This window comes from Pipistrellus hanaki, assembly GCF_964339955.1.
Source record: "Pipistrellus hanaki genome assembly, chromosome: 3".
In the NCBI taxonomy this organism is placed as follows: domain Eukaryota; kingdom Metazoa; phylum Chordata; class Mammalia; order Chiroptera; family Vespertilionidae; genus Pipistrellus; species Pipistrellus hanaki.
The window spans coordinates 178,455,964-178,482,465 of record NC_140505.1 but is presented as its reverse complement, the minus strand read 5'-3'; the positions used below and the strand labels follow the sequence as shown (position 1 = coordinate 178,482,465).

Below are 26,502 nucleotides of genomic sequence, written 5' to 3'. Positions count from 1 at the left end.
TGAGTATCAATTTCCTGTTAAACATAGTAGATTGAAGTGTTTATCTTCCTTCCTGAAACTACCAATATGACAATAAAAAGATAAAAAGCTATAAAACTACAAAAAGAAGGAAAACAGAGAGGACAGCAAGTGAGAAATTCCTAAGATAGAAATCAAGTGGATAGTTGTGAACCGAACAATAAAAGCTAAAACCCAACCACCAGCAGGGGGAGCACCTAGTAGAAGCACAGGGATCTGAGCCTCAGGAACCCAGACGGTGGAGAATTCGGGCTTTGAGTACTCTGAAAGCTGAAGTGAAGATTGGTTAATAGTGTATGTAAGAAGCAATTAGGTCCTGAAAGCCCTTCTCTAGTTCTACCACCTAGGTAACTGCCCCTCCCACATTGGCACAAGACAAGACTTCACTCTAGAGAGACTACATGGGAGAGGCTCCAGATTCAGAAGCTCCTGCTGGCAGTCAGGCTTATAGCTCCAGGCAAGAAGTTAGATAATGTCTTTCTGGGGGAAGGACTTCAGTTCAACAGAAAAACCTGCCTGTATTGACCCTGGCAGGCCTTTTAGTGAAGGAGCTGCATGCCCGCCTGGCCATTGGTCAGTGAGGCCCACCTGCTGACCAGCTCTGCCCAGGCACACAGACCTCCAGTTGTGCTTTCCCGGGCCCTGTCAGGAGGGGGAGACTAGCCCTTCACCAGACATTTGATTAAGGCTTCTAACAGGAAAGATGGAGACAAAAAATGGTACTCAAAGAAAGTCTAGAGAGAGTTGAAAAACCTCAAAAAAACTATCTCCAATGTCCTCAGGAAAACAAGCGAAGTGGTGGCATCCACAATTCTGTAAGAACAGAATGATTTCAGGGGAGGGTTTAAAAACAACAACAACAAACAAACAGGAAGAGCTCTTGGTATTCGGAAATACACAAATAGCAGAAACAAAATCAGTAGAATAGATAGAAGGTAGAACCATCCTGGAAAGTAGAACAGAGAACAAAGAGGTAGACAACTGGAGGCAAAACAGTAAGGACAGGAAATTATCAAATAAATAACATAAGGGAATTCCCAGAACTGAAGAACATGGGCTTCCTGAGTGACAGGGCCCCTGGCGGGTCTAGCGCAATGAGTTGGAGTAGGAGGGACCCAAACCAAAGCACGTCGTCACAAATCCCCAAGCTTCCAGAATAAAAGCGAGTTGCATGTAAAGGATTGGGAATCAGAAGTGAGTCCTTCAAAGTTCCGAGGGATCATTTTGTGAACATAAAGTATGGCCTCAGTATCAACCAAACATAAGGACAGATTCAGGAAGTTTTCAGACACACAGGATTTCAATATAGTTCTTTCCCTTATGCCCTCTCATATAAAAGTTGACAAAAGACAATTTTATCAAAGTAAGGAAGTAAGATATAAGACGACTTAGAAATGAGGATAGGTTTGTTTTTCTGTAATGTAGGTTGTTTTTTTTTTTTTTTTTCCGGGAGGATTCAGGAAACAGGATCCTGTGCAATGCTGGGAGGGAGCTGGTCACAGTCATAGACGAGGCCTCCTCGTGGGTCGACTGAAGGGTAGGTAGGGATGACAGCCGTGCACCAGGCCCAGAGAGCAGCTGTCCAGGTGTCGGGAGAACAGTGGGTTTCAGGAGCAACATCTCCAAGAAGAAAGACAGTGGAATCGATTGATTACCTGTTGGATGAGCTTGACTGTAATCAGGGGCATGTCATTAACTTTGCTACACATTTGAGGCTGAATTAGTAATAAGCAGCTAAAAATTTTAAGAAAAATCTGAGACAAAGCTAACAGTACAAGTGAGGAACCTAACAAGATGCTGTGTATTTCAGTTGTGAGTTATGATCCCATTGTTATAATAAAATAAACCCTAAATGTTTCACCAAAAATGATAACCAGACTGTCAGGGTAGTGAGAGGAAGAGAATTGTGAAGGGACTGAAGTGAAGAGGGAGGAGTGAGATTAAACCCTCCATCTGCCACAGTGGATGCCGTTAGGGAAATGTTTGAAATTGTAAGTCAGGAAATAGTAGGGAAAATGTGTTATTTAGAAATACAGAATTAAATGTCAGAAGAAGCAACTAACACTGTTGAAAAGAATTGCTAGTGGAAGGCAGGATCTAGGGGGTGGGATCAGGGACTATTTCATAAGCTTTGTGGTGCTTTCACTTTTTAAATAATGCTCATTTATCTTCACCCGAGGATATTGTTCCATTGATTTTTAGGGAGACTGGAAGCGAGAGGGAATGACAGAAAAACATCGGTGTGGGAAAGACTCATCGATTGGTTGCCTCCTGTATGCGCCCGACCAGGGCCCAGACCAGAGAGGAGCCTGCAACCTGAGCATGTGCCCTTGACCGGAATTGAACCCAGGACCCTTCAGTCTGCAGGCCAACGCTCTGTCTACTGAACCAAACCAGCTAGGGCATGCTAGAAATAAAATATAATAAAAGTGAAGGAAAATACTTTTACAATTCAAGTTTTTATTTTTAAACATAAACACGTTTTAAAATGTCTGGGAGAGCATTTACTAGCATGCTAACAGTATAACTCTGAATGATGTAACTATGGTTGATTTTTATTTGCTTCTTTCTACTTATATTTTCTATAACAAGTTTTAATACCTGGGCAACAAATATTTTTAAATGTTTTTCTGCAAGTGTTCATTGTATATGCATTTAAAGTATATACTTTCCTTTTTATAAGTAATTTATCTTGGAGATCACAAAGAGAGCCCTGAAATGTGGGGCTACAGCTTATATTATGTTTTATTTTCAACATTTGTGTTGACATTGATTTTTACCTTGGATATATTTTATCTATTTTTTAGTGTCTAGTTTTTTAATTTTTTTAAAACAATCTCTTGCCCTAACCAGTTTTGTTCAGTGGATAGAGCATTAGCCTGAGGACTCAAGTGTCCCAGGTTCGATTCTAGTCAAGGGCATGTACCTTGGTTGCAGGCACATACCCACTAGGGAGTGTGCAGGAGGCAGCTGATCTATGTTTCTCTCTCATTGATGTTTCTAACTCTCTATCCCTCTCTCTTCCTCTCTGTAAAAAATCAATAAGATATATTTAAAAAACAAACAAACATACAATCTCTTTTTAAAAATACGTTCTTATTGATATTTAGAGAGAGAGGAAAAGAGAGCAATAGAGAGATATAAACATCGATGGGAGAGAAACCTCATCATTGGCTGCCTCCTGCATGTCCCCTACTGGGGAGAAAGCCCGAAACCTGGGCATATGCCTTGACCAGGAATCAAACCAGTGACCTTTTTCTTCCTGGATTGACATTCAACCACTGAGCGACACCAGCCAGGCTCAGGCTAATCATTTTATCTTTAAAAGTAGGGGTTTGTTAATAAAGTACAGCTTCAAATTACTACATTTCCTTTCCTCTTCCCTAAATTATATGATTTTGTACCTTTCAGCATTGGAGGCCTTATTCTGGACACAACTGTATCCGATCCAAACTTGGTTGGAATTGTTGTTTACACACCAGTTATTAATGGTAAGGATTAGATATACTATTCATAACGATATCAAGTCTTTCTGTGCTCTTAAATGCCAATAGGAACCTTAGGCTCTGATTTAAAGAGGCCTGTCTGTTCCATCCATTCATTCTCTCTCCAACCCCAGTTGCTGCTCAGAGTGGAAATGACATTACCTTTTTCAACATGCAGAACACATTTTTGTAAAGAACTGTTTCTTAATCTTATCACTGATAAAAGTGTGAGAGTCAGGCATACCTGATTTTTAAGGGTAGTGAGGCAAAATATGCTATTTCAGTTCTGGATATTTGGGCTGTATCTGCTATCCATTGTGTTGTTTTACACCCGCTCCTATCAATTTTCATGGACAAATTAGAGTTAGCTTAGTTTGACTCAGTTGCTTGAGTCACTTGAATCCATGAAAATCTGTCATCCCCCACGGTAAATTCAATAAAAATTAAAAAGAAAAAGAAAAGAAATCAATCAGTCTTCTGCTTATCCTTTTAAAATCTGCCTAATGTTTTTTCTTATCTATAAAATGGGAATTACAGTACTTCAGTTCACAGGGATTTTTCTATGGATTCTGTTTAATAAGATAATTTTAATCCAGTCCTTCTGGGTTTTGGTCTGGCTCTCATTAAATTGGATTTAAGTATAGCCCAAGTGAATATATTATAGTAATTTAAAAAGTAATTCTGCCTGGGGAAAATATGTCACAGGATATACTACACATCTAGCATAAATTATTTTTTATTATGTATAAGAAAACATTTTATTATGAAGGTAAGTTCTCCAAGATCCAAATTATACCTAAAATTTCTACTCTACATTAAATTTTTATATAGCTTTAGAATGTGCAGAGCATATGAGAAGATAATCTAGATTAAAAGATGACTTTCTTGAGGTTTTTTTTTTTTTTTTTAGTGCCGTATACAGATTTCTTCAGTAACCTGAGAAGAAAAGTATCTAGCCTTGTCTTTTGAATAAATCTAGCATACGTTCTCTCTCATGAAGATGATAAACATGATACATCTTAAAAACCTTGTTTTATATCTTGGGATTGATAGTAACTTTTAAAAAGTACTTATTTTGGTCTGCTTTCAGACCAGACAGAAAGTCAGATTTGGAAAAATAATGTTTTATCACAACGTTTTTCATGCCTTTGGAATATCTACCTCCACTTAAATAAATCCACGTCTCAGAAGAGCTTTTTATTCTGTTTCATTGGCCCAGGGCGTGACATAGAGAGGCCTGCAGCTGGCTGAATTTATGCAGGTTGTTTACAATATGAGGCTACCCACTCTGTTTTGCTGTGTTCCAGGGATTGGTGGCAATTTGGTGGCCATCCAGGCGAGCAGGATTTCTACGTACCTCCACTTGCACAGCATCCCAGGAGAACTGCCCGATGAGCGCAAAGGCTGCTACTACCCATTTAGGACGTTTTTTGGTTCAGGTATGTGCTTGTGGGTTTTTACCTATTTCATTTCAGGAACTTTTCCTCTCTGTGAGGCGAGGCGGGCAACCTTTGCTGGATACGTATTTTGTGAGTGTTGCACAACTTGGTTATTTCTGAGTGCTAAATAGCTCTTAATTAGGACAGATTTCGTTCACTAAGTCTCAGTGAGTAAAAATCATTTGTATCAGTTCTGCAGTTGTTGAGGAGCTCTGTATGATTTTTCTCTTTTATCCCTTTCTCTGGGATATCGTGTTATTGAGTTGGAAAGAGGAACCTCGTGGGTATAAGCAAACATCGCTAGGTGATTTAGGGAGACAGGTAGACTGTCTTTCCGGGAGTGATCTTTTTGGCCTTCTCAATGGAGGCATTTGATCCCAGATAAACGGAATGAGGGCTGATAACCTCAGTTACCAGAAACGTGCTTTATTTATGCCAACCAGGCATGTGAGTACAAAACACGAAAACAACAATTTAAGCCTCACGATCCTTGTCATTTTCTTTTTCTGATGAAAATAAATGTAATTGTGACTTTTGAATGAGGATCAGAGATGCCCAGCCTGTGATATCAGAGGAAGAACTCTAAAGGAAAAGCAAAATGAAAACATTTCAGTGCCGTAGGAGCTTTATATTTTTTCTTTGGTCTTTCCTCTGTTTTTGCATAAAGTTTGACCAGTGTTCTTCATAGCAAATTTTGATCAACCACATTTTGTTTAATTAACATATAACTTAGTGAGAATTCCAAAGAAATTTATTTTTAGCCATTACATTTTAAGTGATGCAGTAACTAAAAGGTAATCCCCAAATTTCAACACATTTATTTTTAGCAGTTGAGTTTTATGTGATGCTATGTGGTATCGTAACTAAAAAGTAATCCTCAAATTTCAATAACTGACCTATTAACCAAAATGTGATTTTGTTTTAACAATGTTTGCATTTTACATCACAGGAGTAAATCACAAGTCTGCTCAAGTTCTCCTGCTTTTAGTGATTCCCGGACACTTAATTTTCCTCTACACGATCCATCTGATGAAAAGTGGCCATACTTCTCTAACTGTAATCTTCGTAGTAGTATACTTATTTGCTGCTGTGTTACAGGTAAGAAGTAAAACCTCTTGTAATCTCTTTTATGCTCAAATTGATGTAAACATATAACTACCTGTAAACCTAAAGGCATGGAATATTTTAACATTTAAAAAATCAACTTACTGTCTTCATAACGATTTGATCTTAAAACTAATAACTCAAGACCTGTTTTAATATGATCTGATTGATCAATAGAACCTTTGGATTTCCTGTTTCCTGGATCCCATGTCTTTTTGTTTTTTATTCTCCTTTTATATGACTACATCATCTAATAGATTTCTAAGAAAGAGTGCAACAGAGTACATATTTTGAGCCTTTGCATTCTTGTAAAATGCCTTGAAAAAATATTTTTTTCTTTATTGATTTCAGAGAGGAAGGGAGAGAAATATAGAAACATCAACGACGAGAGAGAATTAATTTCGGCTGCTTCCTGTATGCCCCACACAGGAGACCGAGAATGGAACCCGGGCATGTGCCCTGACCGGAATCAAACCATGACCTCCTGGTTCATAGGTCAATGCTCCACCACTGAGCCACTTTTTTTTTTTTTCTTTTTTCTTTCTTTACATCAATAGGTTAACTGGATATAGAATTCTGTTTCTTTTAGGAAACAGAAAGGAAATACTTCCTTGACTGTTAATTTTTCCCATTAACGTTGAGAAGAACAGCAGATGCCATTCTCATGGCTGATTTCATTGTACAAATCTACTGTTATCTCCCTGGAGGCTGGCAAGATCTTCTCTTTCTCCCATTGCTCCCGAATTTTATGTTGATGTGCCCTGGTATTTGGACTGTTTTGTTGAGCATAGTTCAACCTTTTCAATGTAAAAAATCACGTGATTCTGTTGTAGGAAACTTTTTTGAATAGCTTCTTTGGTGATTGTCTCTCTTTTTCTGGAATCTTAATTGCTTGCTGGGACTTTTGCATTAAACTTCTTATCTTTTCTTATTCTCTGTTTCTTTATCTTCTTTTCCTTTCTATGGGAGATTTCTGGGCTTTGTAAAACTTTTCACTGCTGTGTTACTGAAGTTATTGGAGAGAGTAGAGGTGAATGCATGTGCTTAGCTTGCCATCTTTATTTCATATGGAAGGCTATTGATTTTAAAATTGAAGAAAATTTTATTTTCAAAATGTGTGATCAATATAATGTACAGAATTTTAAGATTAAATAGTTCTAAAGGGTTCTACCTTTCAAGCATTTCTAAGATAGTCACTTTGAAATATTTTAGCTATTTCTTCTGGTAGTTAACTGTATGTTTTAAAGTAATGTGCCTAAATTTCTAGGTTTTTTTTAAAATTAATCTCAGAGATGTCCTATCTTTCCCATATAGTTATATTACAAGTTTTTGTCAAATTAGTAGTCAGTATTCCTATTATTAGGGCTATCTAAACATTGTTTACTATTGAGCCAGGTAATATACTGTGATTATATTTTCTTTTGTGTATTTTTTTATTGGGATTAATAATCACATATTTTTTCCATTTGTATCCTTTATTTTATAAATTGTTCTTAATTTTTTCCAATGGTTCTAGCTTTATTTTGATTTCTTAGTCATGGCTTCTTGCTAAGCTCTATAGGATCAGGTACTTCCTACACTGAGAAATCCTGACCCCTTAAGGAATGCATTCAAATAATTCTTTGGAGAGATAACATTTGAATTTGGCCTCCAGGGGTTTGACATACAGGAGTGAGGCTAGAAGATAGGTTTGTGGACACTATTCCAGGAGAAGGAAACTGTGTGATGCTAATGATGTTAAGGAAATTAACTGGTATTTACAGTGTTTCCAATATAACCAATGCTGTTAAGTGCTTTATATGTTTTGTTTCAGTTAATTTTCACAAAGACTATCTGAGATTTCTTCTTTATATGTAAATCAGTAATTTTCAAAGGGAAGCATATGTGAAGTAATGCATCGTGTATGGAAAGAAAGATTTAAATGTCTATATGTTTTTCCTCATTTGCTTAAAATATTTTTTTTCTATTTTATGATTATTTTGTAATAAGCATACTATATTTGCACGGTGTTAAGTATGCTCAAATATTTTATACTGAAAGGGCTACATAATTTAAAACTTTAGAGATTACTGAGTAAAAGCTTGGAGATGAAAAAGCACAGAGCTTATGAAAGAAAGAGAAAGTAGTTCATATATATTATAGAACTTAAGAGAAGAGAATAGATGAGATAAGGTTAAAGGGATAGATTAGGGAAAATGTAGATGGAAAGGCTTTAAACGCCAGGCAAGGGGGACTAGAATCTATTATCAGGATACCAAGAACCCTTATGACTTAATTGATATTTTAACTTTTCTATAGTTTTAGTGCTGTATATTTTATTAAAAGTCACCTGTAAATAATTCACTCACTTATTCAATAAACCTTCATTCTAGTAGATGCAGGGGTGGGTTTTAAATCCCAGGATGAATAAATTTATACCCTATCCTCAAGGACTCATAGTCTGGAGGGAAGACCACTACATGAACAAATAATTATAATTAATAAAATATCATAATCTCTCTATATAAAAGCCTCTCTATGCGAAGTGTCTCCTTGGGAGTTCAACTGACTGGGAATTTGATCACTTGCTATGATGTACACTGACCACCAGGGAGAGAGTGGGGGATGAAGGAAGGCCTGGACAGCAATCAGTAGCCACTAGGGACCCTACCCGTGCAAAAATTCCATGCAATGGGCCTCTAGTATAATATACCAAACTATGGGAACAGTTACACATAACTTGCTGTCAGAGCTTGGAAGAAAAAGCAACTACCTACCAGGGGAGTAATATTTTCCCACTGTTCAGTAAGAACAAAGTTATTTCAAATGCCTTTTTACTGCTGGCTACCTTTATTGCTTTATAAGATATGGTCATTTATTATAATTTATGTTCTCCTCATCCCCTGGGACATATTCAGAGGCTATTCAGTGGTCTGTTGATAAACATGCCATTTTTAGAACGTGTTCCTATTTATAACTCTACCTCTTTGCCTCATGGATTGATTTGACATTTGTTTCTTGTTCTTATGTGTCTGTCTCACTCATTCTAGAGAAAGGCTCTTTGTTTTACTCATTTTTTACATCTCCAGCATCTAGCCCCATCCCTATTGCTCAGTGAATGTTTGTTAAACGGAATGACTATATTTTGTCAGCTCTCTCTCTTCCTTCAGTAGAAGGATGGGGGGAAAATTTACATCTACAATTAGGTCCTAGATATTCCACAAAACAAAACAAAACAAAACCACACACACACACACACAGAGAAAAATCTAAATTTTCTCCTTGCTTTCAGTAAACACTAGTTTCTTCTCTTACACAGATATACATATTCTATCTAATAAAGAGGGAACATGCTAATTGACCCTCACACCATTGTGAAGATGGTGACGCCCACATCCAATATGGAGGAAATATGCTAATTGACTGCCCTTCCTTCAAAGATGATGGTTCCCACTGCCAACAGGGAGGGAATATGTTAATTGACTGTTACCCCCTTAAAGATGGTGGAACCCACAGCCAATAAGGAGAGAATATGCTAATTGACTGCCCCGTCCCAAAGATGGCAGTGCCCAATCCCCAGGTGGGCCCTGCTGCTCTGCACTCCTACCTCCAGAGTCCCCCAGTTCCCTTAGCCCCCCAGCCATCCAGGTCCAGCCTGAGGTGCAGGAAAGCCTCAGATGGTAGCTGCCCAGCCACCCAGGGTTTCCCGAGGCTCAGGTAACCAGGGCCCTCTAAGGCTTGCGCTGCCAGCAGTGGCAACAGCAGAGGTGTGATGGGGTGTTGCCTTCCCTTGATCGCTGGGTCGCCTCCCACCCCTGAGGTTTCCCAGACTGTGAGAGGGGGCAGGCCAGGCTGAGGGGCCCCCCAGCTAGTGCATGAATTTTTATGCACTAGGCCTCTAGTTTAAAATAAAAGGCAATGAACATAAAACACAAAACTTCACTGAACTGTTATCAATGTTCAGTCAAAATTGTAAGGATTTACTAGAATGTTTAAGGGGAAAAAATGACTTGATATCTAGGGATATAGATAAAGCAGAATTGGTCATGAGTTGATAATTGATGAAAATAAGTGGTGGTACATGAGCTTGGTATTGGATTTGTGCTATTCTGTCTATTTTTGTGTATGTTTGAATTTTTCTGTAAAAGTTACTTTAGTATAGGAGCTTTTCAGAGTATATGAGTTTTCTAATTTTAGTCCTATGGCCAGTTCTTCTGTCAAGTGAAACGTAGAAAGTCCATTTGAGTTTGAAATTGTTTTGGACTTGGAATGGTTTAGTTTGTGTCTTATTTACACACTGACTCCATTATGTCGCAAATTATGTTGTTCAGGTATTTATTATGGGTCTTGCAATTAAAAGGGACCTAACAAATGTGCCTTTGTATTGTGATATTAAGGCCATTGAACCACGGATAGTAGATATGATGGATTATTCTCTCATTCATGTTCTTGTCCAGTGCCCAAGAGCAATCAGAGTAGTTGAAATATGTCAAGGCCAGAATAATGTGTGAATGGCATTCATATTTATCAATAGTACCTGATCAATCACGTTACATGCTATTTTTTTTTCAAGAATAGGGATGGGTTGGCACCAAACTCACCATCTTATATTGCCCATTATACCTTTTGTGTCATTAGCGAGCATTTATGAGGCTGCTAGCTGTGGTTAAGGTATAATTGTTGACCTTAGAACACAATTTTTCATCTACATCAAATTAGCCCATTGAACCTACAACTTTGATGTGCTAGAACCAGAGGGTACTTTTTTCTACAAACTTAGGGGCACCTGGGTTCTTTCTCTCCAAGCAGTGATTTCCTTTGCCTTCATATCTTCCTCATTGAGGTGCTCCACTGACTGCTTAAAACCTGCTAGTTTGTGAAATCAAAAGCATAATATGGAATTCCAGGCTGTGATGGACCTTGCTGAGTTTCCTTCTATAATAAGATGCACAGAAGGGAGTATCTTCTTCAGAGTTTTCTGTCTCTAATGCATTCTTGCCTTATCCCCTGCTGTCTTTTTCAAGGATGTAGTACCTTGACTGCGTAATAAACCTGAGAAGGGTCAAAGATAACTATCAACCAAACACAGACTGGCAATCTGTCTACCCAAGAAGGAACAGCGGTACATTGTGATTCGTTTTCCTAGTTTATTTAAAGCCCCTACTTGTTTCCCTTTGTATTAGAAAGCCTTCCTTTGTGAAAAGTCAAAAGCATAGAATGTTTGGGTTTTTTTTTTTTTGGGGGGGGGGGGCGGGAACAGTGACAGGCTGTGAAGAATTCACAACTAAAAGAAGAGATAGATGCAGAAAGAAAGTTTATTTTTACTTTCCCGGGAGGGAAAGGGCCAGTGCATTGCTAATCAATACAAAAGGCAAAGAACAAAAAAAGCTGCTCTTTCTTTTAAAGCCCTGGACAAGGAAAGGAGGGCGATTTTGGGGCTACTGCTATTGCTAGGTGAAATTGAGCAGACATCTGGGGGATTGTCTTTGTTAGTTCTTTAGGAGACAGTTCGGGCAGATATCCTGGGGAGGTGTCTTATCAGTACTTTTCCAAAGTCTGTAAAACATTCTTAGAGCAAAAGGACTGAAGAATTCAAAAGAGGCTTGTTTGAAGAGGAATGGGGGAGGAGGGGAGAGACACACAACTTTTTACTAATTATCCCTGGGTTGTAAACCAGCAGGGAGGAGGGGTATGTATGTAGCGTATCTTATCCTGAGAGTAGCTTATCTTATCCCTCAGTTTGAACAGAGAGGCATTTTGAACCAGAGGAGCTAATAATCTTGGTCTTTAATTATGATAGCAGGTGCTTCTCATAAATTGTGGAAGGTTACAGCAAAGAAAAAGAAAGGCCTTTTTTACATCCTAACATAGAGCTTGGGTCACATACCCTACAAGAGGCCAAAAGATGGAGTATGTTGACTTTTTTTTTCTGCTAAAAACTCTAAATAGGAAAAGAACAATGAGACTTTTCTAGCCCTAGATGCCTATTGTATTCCAACAAAGTGTTTAATAAAATTGGCAAACAATGCATACCATCTCTAAATGAAATTTTTAGTTGCCTATTTTAGCTACTGATGGTTTCCTACAGAAAATTAGATTACAACGAAGTCTACAGAATTCTAGTAGCACCAAGTTCTATGAGAGACTCACTGTGAAACTTTGGTTATAGAAAACCATCGCTCCTGGCATATATGTGTGTTTTTTCTCATGTGGGAGAGACAAAATGTTTCTTTTAACAAATTTTCAATATGTACAGTTGAGAATTATAACTATCAACATTTCATCAACTATAGAGTACATATAGTCTTCCAAGTATTGTGCTATCACTGTACAAAAGAAACGGGAGATATTGTCCCTGCCACTTAAGATCCTCTCTTACTTGTGGGAGATTAAAATTAAATGCACGAAAGAGCCTAAGACTTACCTCCTTAGAATCTTCTTCCCCTGTCACTTCAGAATCAAACTCCATGCTTGTGCCTGGCTTTCATTCTTTAAAATCTTTTTTTGGGTGAGATTGGAGTATAGATTATAGCTGATAAGAAAGTTGAATTAATAACAATATATCAATATATGAAACTTTAAAAAAATAATTCTTGAATTTATTGTTAACATAGCAAATAAAAATTCATTTATCATCATAATAAAACAAACATCCAAGTGTTTATATATATATATAATGCAAAATAATGGATATCTTAATGCTCTTTGGAATTCAAGTCACAGAAACCTTCTGGCACTTGCTTACACAAAAATGGGAATTTACCAAGACACATAAACTAGATGTGGAAGTGGAGCGGGGGTGGGGAAGACACTTCTTCCTTTTGGGGGTGACAGAGATGGAGATCTGGAAAACATTTGGCCTCCCCATCGTAACTCACAGACTCCTTTCAGATGCATAAGCTTCCGTCTTCACTGGATCCTTCCTCTGAAGTCTGCATTGCACTTCTGGGGCAAAAGTCCCCATCTTTGCATGCCTTTCATTCATGGGGACAGTAGCCTGCTTCTTCACGTCATTTCACCTGTGAAAGATCAGATATGAATGGTTCAATCTGGGCTCCGTAGCCATTCCTAGTCCAGGGGGCATTGCCAGGGAGCAGGGTCATGTAGTAAAAATATGGTTACTGGAAACTACTCTTTTTTTTGTCTTTTCTTTTTTAAACGTATTTTATTGATTTTCCACAGAGAGAAAGGGAGAAGGATAGAGAGCTAGAAACATCAATGAGAGAAACATCGACCAGCTGCCTCCTGCACACCCCCATCGGGGATATGCCCGCAACCAAGGTACATGCCTTTGACCGGAATCGAACCTGGGACCTTTCAGTCCGCAGGCCGACGTTCTATCCACTGAGCCAAACCGGTTTCAGCTGGAAACTACTCTTGACAAAATAATAACACTTATAATTTTTATTAATATAATTTTAAAAACAGATGCCTCCTCAAATTTTATCACTAAGCAATACTTGTTGAATTTTATGCTTACGTGTAAATTGCACCATCTCATGTTTCCCAACAGGTTTGTACTCTCAAGAAAAATTTGTTCTCAGCAATCCCAAGCCCACTTTAAACGAGACAATGAATGCCCTGAGTAATGAAATAGGGGATTGGTTAATACAGATTAATGGATTTCTAAGAAGTGTTTTCTGTTTTCCAAATAACAGTTCATGGTCGTTTTAAAACATGTGGTTTGTAATAGGAACATGGCCACGATACAAACAGTGCAAATTAAGAGCAAACATCTTCCATTTCTCCTCTAGTAGAACATGCTTGGGGCAGAAATATGGTCTACATACTTGCTAAAAGAAGCATCGACAAAAGTGTCATTGAAAAATAAATAACAGGCATTGACAACATCTTCTGAAGTCACAGTCACATGGTTCCATGGAATTATTTTAATTATGAAAACATAAAAATTAATGTTACCACAGAAGATAAATAGCTATAAGCCAGACTATCTGTCATCACATACAGAGCAAAGACGAGGGAAAATAAGACCCCAGTGCGCAGCACGTCGGAGAAAGATCCGCGCTGTCTGGAGTGAGGCCGGAGTTCGCATTTCTGCTCTGTTACTTATTTTGAGTCCTTAGTTGAGTTTCATAACCTCTCTGGCCTCAGAGGATAAGCTAATGTGTGTAAAGTGCTTGGTGGAGTTCCTGGAACATCCTAAGTTTCCAATAATGGCGGAGCTGCGGTATATCCTCGTTATTGTCCTCGGCATCATTATTTTCCTCCTCATTATTGCGGCAGGTTATTCAGTGCCCGAGGGCAGTCCGTCTCCACGCCGCTCACCCTCCCGAGGCTCTGGCTGTGTGCCCCGGCTGTGCAGCTCTCTTCTCGTTCTTGTGACGAGTGTCCTGAGCTCCAGACACCACCCTTTCACCGCTGTCTCCCAAACTGGTATCCCAAACCCAACACGGCCAAAACAGAAGTCCTTATTTCCCCCATCGTCTGTCCCGTATCGGTGCAGGGGTGGTGGACAAGAAGCCACAAGTGGGCACAGTGGAAACGGAAAGGGGGTACGTAAGCAGGATCCCCTGAATCTCTCAGCTTTCAGTTCCTGACCCCATCAAGTCCCCGGGGAGGGCCTGAGACTTCCTCCCATAGACTCCACACGTGCCGTGTACTGCTGGCTCCCCATGCCAGGCGTCACCCTTGTCTTGTTCCTGGAGAGTCTGGGCAGGATGATAGGGAGACTCCTGGACTAGGAACAACCTTTTCTGGGTTCTAATTCTGGTCACTCAGCTCTAGGACTTCGGCTAAGTCACAGCGTCGTCCTGTGGCTTACTTTCCTCACTTGTATAATATTTTAAGGGTGAGTATCACTAAGGTAACCATGTGATTTTCATCCAAACCAGGACACTTGAGAATGAAAGGGAGCTGTTAATAATTAAAACAACAGCCTGGCCAGTATGGCTCAGTGGTTGAGCATCAACTTATGCATGAACCAGGAGGTCGAGGTTTGATTCCCTAGCAGAGCACATGCCCGGGTTGCAATCTCCATCCCCAGGGGGGCAGCCGATCAATGATTCTCTCATCATCGATGTTTCTGTCTCTCTCTTCCTTTCTCTTCCTCTCTGAAATTAATTAAAAATACATTTAAAAATACGTTTATATTAAAAAATATTAGGGCAACAAGTATGAACCCTTACTATCCTGGGCACACCAGGAAGTATAGTGGCCCTTGCTGTCATGCAAATCCCCTCCTGCATTCATAACGTATGGTTTTGTGAATTCCCACTCCCATAATAAATAGGATTTGTTGCTAAGTATTGTTGTACGTGTTAGTAATATGTGTTAAAATAAAAATAATCTGGTAACTAATCCAGTATGTTAATGTTAAAACCCTTAATTACTACTAAAGTAATATTAAGTTGCCTTTGATGGTTAGCCAGAGAACCCAGGCAACACATAAAACATTGTTTTCCTGAAAAATTATGTTCCAAGTCTAAAGAGATCATTCTGAATTGGCCTGTTTTTACATTTAGAAGCTATCTATTTTTAAGTTTGTTTGGCCTACAGCAGACTCCCTCGGGTTCCCAGGTGTACTCTGTGATCCGCTACCTCTGTAATCTCCCCGGAAGTCTATAATCAGCTTGTTCTGCCTTGATTCACCTGGTTGCTTTGTTGGGATCAGTTGTATCTCCTTTTGATCCATGACTTTTCAGAGGAAAAGAATACTGGTTCTCTTCTACATGAGCCAGTTTTCCTCCTTATCACCTAAAGTTGTTCTTTCTGAAAGATTGTCATCTCTGACAGTTCTTTTCTTAAGATTTGGTGATCTGCACCACTTTTCATCTGCATTCATACAGATTTCAAACATTGTCATAGCAACTGTTTGTGGAGCATTTATTGTGAACCGTGCATTGTTCTAGTCACTTTGCAGGTAGGACCTGGCTGAGTCTCACAACCACCCAGGAGGTAAGTTTTACTATGCGTCCCCAACACAGACGTGGCATTTTGGCGTGGAGAGAAGTTAAGTGAGTTACCCAGATCCAGACGCGCGATGGAGTCTGGCTCCAGTCTACCCTCCTGTGTTTACAAGAATAGCTTGGGCACTTTGTTTAGCCCTCAGTGAGGGTCATGGTTTTCAGGATGGCAACTTCTGTAGGCTGGAAGCGGTGCCTTTGGTTTCATTAGATCTTTTCATAGAGTTTGCACAAAAATGATGTCTACTGGAGTCAAGTAGGGACCTGGTCAAGGACATAAACATGTCCTGACAGGAGGAGGACAGAGTGCTGTGGAAGCTCAGTCTGGGGAGAGCTGCTTTCTTTGGGGACAGGGACGTTTTGTAGTGCTTGAGAGTTTGTGGCATTCTTAGAAAATGCCATCTCAACAGAAGGGAGTAGCCTTAAGTAAATGAGAAAATGCAGGGTATTTATAGAAAGCTAGAGGCCTGGTGCATGCAATTTGTGCATGGGTAAGGTCTTAGGCCTGGCCAGCGATCAGTGCTGATGGGGGCCTCTGGCTGCCAGCTGGGGCCTTCCTTCACTCTGCGCCACCCCTTGGTGGTCAGTGCATGTCATAGTGAGCTATCCAATTCCCGGTCTCCTGGTTGAACTCCCAAGGGGACACTTTGCATATTAGGGTTTTATATAGAGAGATAGAATTTCTGGAGCACATGGCTTGTCAAAGGAAGTGATAGAAAATAAAATGGAAAAGATCATAAAAGGTTTGAAGACCAGAATGAAGAGTGTAGCTTATTCTGTAGAATGATAATTTTCAATGCTTTCCCACTCCCAGCAAACCTGAGAGCTCTGATACATTTCCTTTGACGCACTGGGGATAGTACGTCAGGGCTTGGGCTCTGCTTGCTGCCACTCACCATCTGTGGCAGTTTGGGCAAGGTAACCTCTCAGGGACTGTTTTCTCATCTGTAAAAGGAGACTAAGAATAGACCTACCTCAGGGGGTTTTATAAGGAAAAAAAGAGATAATGCATCTGAAGTGCTATTATTGTTTCATTATTTTATCATAGTCATCATAGCTGTGGATTACTGGGCATTGAGTCTCTTACGGTGTCAGTGAGAAGATTAGACCATGTGGATTCTAGCATTAAGAATCCCTACCATGCCTCTGATACCGCATTCCTTGGAGTCATTCTTCTAAATAAGGAAGAATGCAGTTATGTGGGGGCAACATGTCTGTAAGTGGAATCCCAGAATAAGCGCCCAGTAGCCTAGCAAGGCAGCTTAGCCTTGTTGGCTTGGCCTTTTTGGGGATGTTACTTCATTCTTTGGGGTCGTCTTGCTCATGCTTGTTAAATGAGGACAATGATTTCTCTTTGCATGGTAGTTATAAATACCTGACACACAGTAGGTCCTCATGAAATGGTGTGATTATATCTTTTATATTTCGATACTTAACCAAATCCAATTCCCAGATGGCATCTGAAAGGAAAGAGCTGACCAACTAGGGGGCTTTAACAGTCTGCCTGACCTCACTCACATTCTTTTTTTTCCGCTCCTCAGGATTTAAATCTGCCAGATTCCAGCTGGAAAGCAGGGATCTCTTTATTCTTTCTGTCTGACTGCTCTGCTTCTGTCTCCTAATTGGTTTCTGTTTGATAGCTTGGGTTGAAAGAAAAGTGTGAAGAGAATGATAAAGGAAACATGAGGGGAGGATTTACAATTCTAATACTTTTTTTTTTTTTTTTACTGTTTGTAAAAATACCTACTTTAACTTTGGGAGTTGGTTAATATGGTTACCTTAAAGTAGGAAATTGAAATACTAGGTGAATTTTTTGAAGATTACTTTTTAGCTATGTGATTGCATTTAGGTGATATAATAGTGTGATTATGCTATTATAGCTTAGATTGTAGGGTCTTAGGATTGAGACAGTTTCCTATTATTAATTCGCTAGAGCGGCATGCTTGGGCTCCAGGCGGTTCTCTACAGAAGATGCAGTGACTGTCCTGCCTCATTAGAGGCACAGCATCCTGCATCCCGTGGAGCACGTCATTGAGGAGCGGAGCTCTTTTCAGCCTGGCAAGTCGGAATAAGGAGAAGATAGGACCAGGGGAGCTGAGCCATCTCTTTCTAGTGCGTGGGATAGGATGTCCCTGCTGAGATGGCAGACATGACTTAGAGGAATTTTCACAGCACCTACAAAATAATCTTACGGCGTAGCTGTGTGCAAGTGCTAATGGGGGGGAAAAACATTCCTCAAATTTTTCAGCATAAAATTTTGGTTGATTGTGACCCAGAATCTTCCCTCCCAAAGTACTGGCCTGAATGATTCTATAACTTAAAATTTTTAGTTATTTTAAAAAGTAAATATTTAGCACCATATGACTTTTTAATTTGAAAACTAAATAGCCACGTTAGTTCTGACTAACAAAACTAATCTACATTGTTTTTGTGCCACCTAGGGAAATGTATTAAAATGAGACATGTTTGCATTCATTAAAAGGGATGCTTAAAGATGTCAGAAGATGATGAAACCCTCATTCAGTATCAGGAATAAAAAGACACAGTTGAATTCATTGCTATTGTAAAGAAGTTATGCTGGGATCAGACAAAATGCCTCTAAGCAGAGCAGACTCCTGATCTTAGAGGGGGTTGCAGGGAAGTGTGCAATATAATATTCTATTGTATGAATATTCCATAATTTACCCATTTACCCATTCTTCTTCTATTGGCCTTTTAGGTTATTAGTAGTGTTTTTCTATTAAAAATCAAGGCTATGAATACGTAATTCCTTGAACTCTTTCTGAGGGTTTCTTTTGGACAGAAGGTCTTAACTATTTTTGTGCCACGGGCCCCTTGGGCAGCTTGGTGAATATCATGGACTCCTTCTCCAAGTAAGGTCCCTCTTGTCTCACCTTCCCCCACCTGCCACCTCGCAAGCACAGTTCAGACCAAAGCAAGGATGCTTTTGTCTGAATATCAGGAGATTGACTTCCTGTTGACTGGTAATCCTACATGCTTCTTAACAGACATTTAAATATTAGATGTTAGTGCATAAAGTTTCCAGTCTGGAAACTGGATTAGGGAAGCATATTTTTATAGGGGAAATGAATTCAGCCTTTGTAAGTTAGGGGTCGGGAAGAACTGTGCTAAAGAGCTCTTTCTGGTGTTTATTTGTTTCATATTTCCAAGCAGTCCTCTCCCAAAGAAATCATCTTCCTTCACACAGTACACAAAGCTGTTTGTCACTGGCGGTTAGCTGGGCATAGAGGGGAGGCTAGCACCTGGGGATGCTGATTCTAGCTCAGAGGAGGTGCTGGCCAAGAGAACCACTATTGTCCAGAGCAAATGTATATTCTTGTAATTTACATATTTATTCAACACAGCTAGAGAGTGCATAGTTAGCTGGGGCTACAAAATTGCCTTTCCCGAAGGTCTATTTACCTCTAAAAGGTTATGCATATTCATAAAAAACAAACAGATGATGTGAGAGAAAACACAGCTTACTCTTAGTTTGATTTTCAAGGTGTTTTCACTGTGAAAAGCATGCATTTCTGAAATAATCATTTAGTTTTAGAGTAAGACATGTTGCGTTAAAAAGTACCTGATACTTAATGCCAATTTAAATAATTCCTTATTCACAATATTCCAAGAAAACACTGAGCCAAACCGCTAGGGCTAGAAAAGTGCTCTTAAGTAATCCACTTTACCTGCTGGCTTGTCCCTAACCAGGGAATGTTAACCTCTCTAATCCTAAGTCCCTTTTACCTTCAGGAGTTTGAAAATCACAGAATCCTTCCACTGTAAATGGATCAAAAAGACCAACCTGTTTATCTGATCCCCAAACTCAAAGCATCACAGAGGCCTTTTCCCAGGGATGCACAAAAGTAGGTTTATAGTTGTAACACAAATAAATACTACAAAAAAATGAATCATAATACAAGAATAAGCTGTGTTTATCTGTGTGCTCAACTGTAAACCTCCTTTTGCCCACCCCTGTATACTTGATATCCTAGAAAACACACTCATTACCTTAATATTTGAATAGTCCTTTAAGATATCTTGACTCTGTCTAAATCTTTATTTACACTGAGTGGCCAGATTATTACGATCTCTGAATGCATAATAATCTGGCCACTCAGAGTGTGTGTGTGTGTGTGTGTGTGTGTGTGTGTGTGTGTGTGGCGGCCTGCAATGAATTTGTGCATTGGTGGGGTCCAGCCAGCCTGGCCAGGGGGAGATGACATGGGTGGTTGGCCGGCCTGCCTGCTTCGAGGGGACAATTTGCATATTAGCCTTTTATTATATAGTATGTATACTGAGTGGCCAGATTATTATGCGTTCAGAGATCATAATAATATGGCCACTCAGTGTATATAGACAGGTCATTCCTCAATGCTCTTACCTTCTGTAAGGGAGGGCATCAGGGTGGCACTCCAGGACTTGGGGCCATGACCTGGTGCGCCAGCCACACAGGGCGGGAATCCGGGACTTGGGGCAGTCCCATGGCATGGGAGGGGGGGCGGGGGGTGGTCCCGGGTCTTGGGTAATTTTACACAACGGGTCACTAGTAATAAATGAATGGTCAGTTCTCCATCTTTATTTCAATCAATATACCTGCATATCAAATGTTAAATGATTCCTAATTGCCATTTTTATATTCTTCATGTATGGTCTTCCTTCATCACAGGATTATCATATAGAAAAAAGTTGAAACAAACCGATGATTTGGCAGTTGCACAATTCTATTAACTATATGGATGGTTATGATAATTGGGAGGCTAGAAGAAAAAGAGAAGATACATGTGAAATGTTGAATAATTTTATCATAGAAATACATGAAATGTATTCTTGTGGAAGGAAAATCTTCCTGTCAGCGAGCTATTTCTTCTTTTCAAGCATGATGCTCAGATGCGTGCCGTTAACTTTCAGCAAGCAGTAGTTTAGACTCATGGTCGTGTTCGCCAGGCCGGGAATGTCCGGGTGCCAGGAGTAATGGCTGGTGTTCTCTTGTAGGTGTTCACCTTGCTGTGGATCGCTGACTGGATGGTCCGTCACTTCTGGAGGAAGGGAAAGGACCCCGACAGTTTCTCCATCCCCTATCTAACAGCTCTGGGGGACCTGCTTGGGACAGCGTTACTAGCCTTAAGTTTTCATTTCCTTTGGCTTATTGGAGATCGAGATGGAGATGTCGGAGACTAATCAATCCTACAAACTGCTCTCAAGTTACCGAGACGGAAAAGGCAAGATGACCGCCAATGGCTTTTTCAGAAATCTTCAATCAGTCGTGTGACTTCAGTCAGGGCACTGTGCCGTTGGCCCTGATTCCATTAAATGGCCTTAACATTTTTCTAAAGGAAGTTGTGTCGAACCAGAATGAACAGTATTTATGCTAATTTCACACAGACATAGAATCAAGCTCAATCTCCGAAGTTAATTAAGTAGAAACAAGCCTATAGGATGTTTACAGTGAATCATTTTAAAAACCACAGACACAGCAGAAATGTACTTGATTATTGTTTAACTCATAATGCCAGTTTAGAGGAGAGTTCTACTTTAACCTCTCTTGTCTCGCGGATGTGTGGTGCCTACCGCAGAGCATATCATAAAACGAAAGGGGCCCAACCACGCTTTCAGTAGTTTTCAACTATCCCCACCTCTCTGCTAGACGGGAACCATTTGCCAATTCCTTACTCCTCACCTGACCTAAATAGGTCCTGCTGAGCATAAGACAAGTGGACTCTGACCTGCTGCTATGAATTTCCCTGTGCCAATGCTAATTCAGTTTCATCTCTGCAAGTCCTTGGCAGCTGCCCTTGGAACACGGAATGACCTTGAGAGATCTTTCATGAAAGCAACGGGTCATTTTTGATCATTAGCTTGTTGAAAGAATGTTGATATTTTTCAGAAGACTTAATAGTCAAGAACAGGAGACAATCCAAGCTGCATTTGTAGAGATGAGAAAGTGTGTGTGTGTGTGTGTGTGTGTGTGTGTGTGTGTGTGTGTGTGAGAGAGAGAGAGAGAGAGAGAGAGAGAGAGAGAGAGAGAGAGAGAAGAGAGAGAGAGAGAGAGAGATTTTCGATGGACAACCGAATCTTGGCTTGTTTATAGCAAAAATCCTAGTGCTGTTATAATGTTAGCATTATATGGTAGTTATTCTTAAATACACTTTATTGACATACTTTTGTTATTTGGTCCAAAAATTTTGGACCAAATAACAAAAGTACTGTCCAGAATTTAGTATTTCTTATCTACGTTGTAATTGTTTCTTATTAAAACAATTGTTACTGTCCAGAATTTAGTATTTCTTATCTACGTTGTAATTGTTTCTTATTAAAACCACTGTGTCACTTAATATGTGGGATTTAGAAGGGGCAGGTGATTAATTTGTTCTTCTGAAGAAGTCTGTTGCTATTTTTAGGCACACCATTTTAAAAGAGAAGTTACGTAGTGGGTTACTTCAGTGGTTGCTCATGCCTGCACATTTTATCTGTTTGTACAGATTCATTTTTACACTGCTGAATCTCAAACAGTTTCTAACCTCTGGTCTATATTCCAAACACTTAGTTATTCAATAGGTAAGCATTTTTCTATCACATATAGTTCATTTTTAAGACCATCAGATATCTAATAATTTAGTTGATAAAGGGAAGAAAAATGCACATTAGCTTTGATCTTCATGGTTTAGTTGTGAGTTAGTGTTAATACTATAGAAACAGTAGGTTGTTTATAAATATATTGGGGAAAGTGTTCCTATTAAACTCTTTAAAATAAGGGGACTGTGGTTTAGAGCTATATATTTTTGCTTATTTTAAAACTTTAATTATTCCATTCTTCTGCCTTATAATGAAGCTTCTAAGGCAGGGAACTGAACGAATTATAGAATTTCTCCTTTGGAGAGTTATAATGTCTCATAGTGATCGTTCTTATGAAAGAAAGAATGATTAAGCTGATGAATATTTATCTGCAAAGACTTTTATTTTTTAAAAAAATCCATAAATAATTTATTTGATTTTATTGTAAAGTACTGGTAAATTACTTGTTTACATTTGCACCATGTGATTCATAAGCATTTATGTATTTTCCCAATGGTTTATATTTTGATTTTTTAATATAAAATAGTAAACAGCAAGCCACATTGTTTTAAAGATTGATTTTTAGAGAGAGGAAGGAAGAGAGACAGAGAGAGAAAGAAACATCGATGTGAGAGAGAAACATCAATTGGTTGCTTGAACCCGCAACTAAGTATGTGCCCTAACTCGGAGTCAAACCCACCACCTTTTGGTGTACGTCCAACCAACTGAACCACATTAGCCAGGGCCAGGAAACCACATTTTAAAAGCATTTATCAACAACCGTAGTACATTGACAGTACCTGTGACATAGGCCAGGTAGGTCTTTCTTTCTCTGTATTATAGCAAAAGAAACAGAAACTCAGAGAAGCTACATTTACCTGGCTGCGAAGTGACCAGATTGTGACTAAAAACAAGGTGTCCAATCTCCTGAGCCAGTACTCTTCCTATGACCCTCTCCCCCTCCCCCCCAAATGCACCAGGAGCACCTTCCTGATTCCCCAGGAGGAGAGCAGTGGAGACGCAGGGCTGGCCATAGCACAGAGCATTGCTGCTGCTTTTAGATTTCAGGCAGGGAGACCTCCATGTAATGTGTCTTGCTGGTCAGTGTACCAACTGTGAATTATTCATGTTCCTAAGCCCCAGGAAAACACAGATAAATAAAAACGGTAGAATAAAAAGAACAATGCCTTATTCCATAGAACATTTCATTGCTACCACCCTTCCCAGGTGCAGTCATTCTAGGTAGACAATGAGAAAGAACTAGGATGACTGACTTATAGCTCCTTTCTCAACCTTGGTTGCAGCAACAAAATGTCTAAAAGGCATATGATAAAAAATAAACAAACATGGAAAAAATCAGTCATCAATTAACTGGATTAATTTATAAGAGGGATGTAGATTCCTCTGAAACATTTTACTGTTTTCTGAAAGCCTTTAGATAAATATGCAAATGCTAAGATGACCTATTTACCCACAAAAATAATTTATCAGTCTTGAATAATGTGAATTCACAGTATTTTTATACAATATAAAAACTCCTGCTTTCCAAACTTCTTCCTTTCACTAATCTACCAGGCACTTTATTTACGCACAGATAATTTTTTTTAAAACATTTTTTATTCTTGGTTACCAACCATTTTTTTTTTCTTTAAAAACTCATTTCTCAGAACATGATAAAATGGGAACTTAGGGTAATGTATCTTCTGGAAGGCATCAAAATTCCGCATCGAGACTATCTGTGATGTAGCCAAATGAAATACATTTTAAAAAGTCTTTCAGTATTTGGGCTTCTTTGCCATATAATATATCTGTGGTATGGTAGTCTACCCATTTATTATGGGCATCTTCCTTCCTTGAATTGTTGTAAACCCAAATAAGAATAAAATTGAAGAAATACCCATCCTATTGTATGTATATTTTTTAATAAACTACATGTGTGCCCAGAAGAGAGTGGGGCGATCTATGTATATATCTTGTATGTATGAGCATAATGTATTGGCTTTGACCATACCTCAATCTCCAATCTATTGCTTTGTCACTTTTTTTCTCTTTTTTATGCACTCTTCTCACTTTGCAGCTTAGATTCCCATGTTCATCAATCCATACATCCTCCCCTACCACCTTCATCATGACTGGACAGCTGTGGTTAGACATAGCTCTCACCGATGCTTTACCTGCCCGTGAGCAGCTGAATGTGGCTGGTGAAAAACAGACCTTTCAGTGTATAACCTCAGACATCAAGTTACCCCTCAACTATCTAGCAGCCAACTGTATTTCTCTAATCCAGCGGTCGCCAATCTTTCAGACCTCATGGACCACCAGTGTTGCGGAACCACCAGTTGGCTACTGCTGCTCTAATCACTGTGCTCTCTGAGATGTCAGGCTTTTGTCCCTACCTCTCAGCTGAAAGTATTCCTGTCAAAGTCATCTATAGTCTCCATGTTGGCGAATCCATTGATCAATTCTCAATAAGAATTCTCATCGGCCTTTTGCTTTGTTTTCTACACCCCTAGAGACCCTTTCTCTGCCTTGTGGTTGTTCCTTCTCAATCTCTAAATGTTGGAATGTTTTTATTACCTATGCTCTACTTTTTCTCCCCAGATTACCTAACCCATCTCATTGTTTCAAATATTCTCAAGTTTATTTCTCCACTCCAGACCTCTCACCCGAGTTCCAGATGTGTATTTCCAAATGCTTGCTGGACAGCTCCACCTGAGTGACTACTAGGTATGCCGAACATTTGAACAATGCTGTCAACCACTTTGACCTAAGTGATACATAGACTGCCATATCCAACAACTGCAGAACACACAGTAAGGGGTAATCTCAATATGTAAAGAACTAATATAAATCAGGAAGAAAAAGGCCAATAACAAAATAATAAAATAACCAAAGACAGATGATTCATTAAAAAAAAAAAAAAGAGAGAGATGCTCAGAACTACTCAAATGGAAAGAAATGCTAATTAAAATCACACTGAGATACCATTTCTCACTATCAAATTGGCAGAAATTCAAAATCGGATAAAACATTTTCTTGGCAAGGCTGTAGGGAATCAGATGCAATTGCTGGTGGTAAATGATAAATTTACCACAATAAGAGCTCTGTAGAGGGGAGTCTGAGCATATCTGCCACAATGATAGGTGCATTTATCATTCGGTCCTGTAGTCCCACTGTTCGCACCATTCAATCCAACCCAGTGAAGCCTCTGCCCGCGGCCCTCTGCCACATGCAATGGTTGGGATCCAGCCAGCGGACCAAATCCAGCTCACTGCCTGTTTCTGTAAATAACGTCTTATTAGAGTGCGGTGTGCCCATTTGGTTACATTTGCCATTGGCTGCTCTCTCCTACAACGGCAGAACCGAGAAAGAGACCACACAGCCTGCAAAGCCTGAAGTCTCCACTGTCTGGCCTGTTAAGTACACAAAAGTTCACACATCTGTGAACTCTTCCAATTTTATTTCTAAGTCTTCCTCGGGTACCTGGGACTAGAACCTGGTTCAGCAGCCACTCTTCTGTGATTGGCCCTCCCAGTTGGTGATCCTGCATGGACTCCGTCTGCAAAAAAGCAACCACCGTGCCGGGTGGTTTTGTCCAATGCCTGGGACCAGCCAAGCAGATGGTGAGCCCAGTTCCTGTTCCTCTCCTCTAAATTAGGGGTCAGCCTTGTGTGGGGTCATCCAAATGCCTAGTACCTGTTTCTCCCTGTCTAGGGGTCATCCTTGTGTGGGGTCAATCAGATGCCCCTAGAAAGCCAGACTCCTGTCCGTGGGGCAGTCCCTGGACTTAAGTCTGGCCCCAGTTCCCAGAAGGCAACATGGAAAGCCGATCATTCTCCCTGGTGAGAATACCACTAGGTCTCCTGGATGGTGCTGACATGTTGATTTGGAGTGACACGTCAGACAGAGGACAAGCGCAGAGCTCCGGGCCTGAATCCACAGCTCACCCCTGCTCTCCAGCCCAGACTCTGTTGATAGCGTTCTGACTGCGGTGTTGTC

At 39.7% G+C, this 26,502-nt stretch overlaps 1 protein-coding gene across 3 annotated transcripts in view; it reads left to right on the top strand.

Moving 5' to 3' along the window:
* SLC41A2 (solute carrier family 41 member 2) overlaps positions 1–24,403 on the top strand; it is a 67,998-nt gene extending 43,595 nt beyond the window's left edge. For all 3 annotated transcript variants that reach the window (XM_084880128.1, XM_084880126.1, XM_084880127.1), the window contains exons 8-11: positions 3,430–3,509; positions 4,811–4,942; positions 5,892–6,040; positions 20,944–24,403. In XM_084880128.1, coding sequence (XP_084736254.1) covers positions 3,430–3,509; positions 4,811–4,942; positions 5,892–6,040; positions 20,944–21,129 — 547 coding nt within the window. In that variant the 3' untranslated portion in view covers positions 21,130–24,403. The remainder of the gene's footprint in view (positions 1–3,429; positions 3,510–4,810; positions 4,943–5,891; positions 6,041–20,943) is intronic.
* The last annotated feature ends 2,099 nt before the right edge of the window (positions 24,404–26,502 follow it).